The sequence below is a fragment of the Brassica oleracea genome, unplaced genomic scaffold (genome assembly GCF_000695525.1).
Source record: "Brassica oleracea var. oleracea cultivar TO1000 unplaced genomic scaffold, BOL UnpScaffold01349, whole genome shotgun sequence".
In the NCBI taxonomy this organism is placed as follows: Eukaryota; Viridiplantae; Streptophyta; class Magnoliopsida; order Brassicales; family Brassicaceae; genus Brassica; species Brassica oleracea.
This window is the reverse complement of record NW_013617888.1, coordinates 12689-13881: the sequence shown is the minus strand read 5'-3', so window position 1 is coordinate 13881 and position 1193 is coordinate 12689. Positions and strand designations below refer to the sequence as shown.

Genomic DNA, 1193 nt, shown 5'->3' with positions numbered 1-1193 from the left:
TCTTTGTAGGAGGGCGTCCACTTTTCTTTTTGGTAGCTGGAGGTGGGTAAGACAGTTCATCAATATTCTCTGGATAGGTGGACGTTGACAACTCTCCACCAGGATGTATGCTTTCAGCATAAGCTTTAGCCCACGTTTCTGTCAAGTGAGAAGCATCAACAAAAAGGTTTTCATCTCTCTTGATATGCTTAGCAGCAGCGATGGCATGGATGCAGGGGATCTTGTCAATGTCGAAAACATTACATGTGCAATGCCGCTTCTCCAAGTCAACAACAAACTTCATTGTTTCATTCTTCACCTCAAACTCGCTTCGATCAACTTGATACACATTCAACAACATTGCGGCCCCTAACCTAGATACCAATTTCTGCACAACTTTTGGAGTAACCACGTGCTTATGTTTCGCAGCCGCTTCGCGTCGCTCAAAAAACCAAGTGGTCATCGTCAATCTGATAGTTTCAAGGAGAGAGATAATGGGCAACTCACGAGGCATCCTCAACATAGAATTGAGAGACTCTGCAATGTTGGTAGTCATGATATTATACCTGTTCGCAGGCGCATAGCTTCGTGCCCACTTCCTAAAATCAGAATCTTCCAGATACTTAGCCAATTCAGGACATTTATCCTTTATGTCCTTGAAGATTAACCAGAACTCGTGACACGTATAGGCATCAGCAGCGCTTTCCACCAGAGGTAGCAACCCAGTCTTCGCATATGTAGGAGTGATGTTGCGGAGCAGATGGATCCTGCAAATTCCATGGTGAGATAAGGGATATACATCCTCCAACGCTGAAGAAATTGAGTTAGCTTTGTCTGATACAAAAACAAGATCCGAAGCGTCCGGGATCTTCTGGCTCAAACCTCTAAAGAACCATTTCCAAGAGGCGCCATTTTCTGCGTCAACCACTGCAAAGGCGAGAGGATATAGATGATAATTCCCATCTTGAGCACAAGCTGCCAATAAAGTCCCATTGAATTTTCCCTTCAGAAATGTACCATCTACTGCAATAACTCTCCTCATCAATGAGAATCCCCTTATCGAAGGACCAAAAGCCACAAATGCATACTTGAACTTTCCTGCAGCATCCACATGTTGATAAGTCAAGGAACCAGGGTTTGTTTCTGTGATTTTATACAACCACCTAGACAAATTGTAATAGCTGTCTTCAGGAGTCCCTCTAACCAAAATCTGA

General features: G+C 43.7%; 1 protein-coding gene across 1 annotated transcript in view; it reads right to left on the bottom strand.

The window, feature by feature from the left end:
- Positions 1-53: 53 nt before the first annotated feature.
- LOC106321248 overlaps positions 54-1193 on the bottom strand; it is a gene marked incomplete at its 3' end in the record, with an annotated part of 2392 nt that continues 1252 nt past the window's right edge. Inside the window, exon 2 of the mRNA XM_013759554.1 lies at positions 54-1122. Within this exon, the coding sequence (XP_013615008.1) occupies positions 54-1122 (1069 nt within the window). The remainder of the gene's footprint in view (positions 1123-1193) is intronic.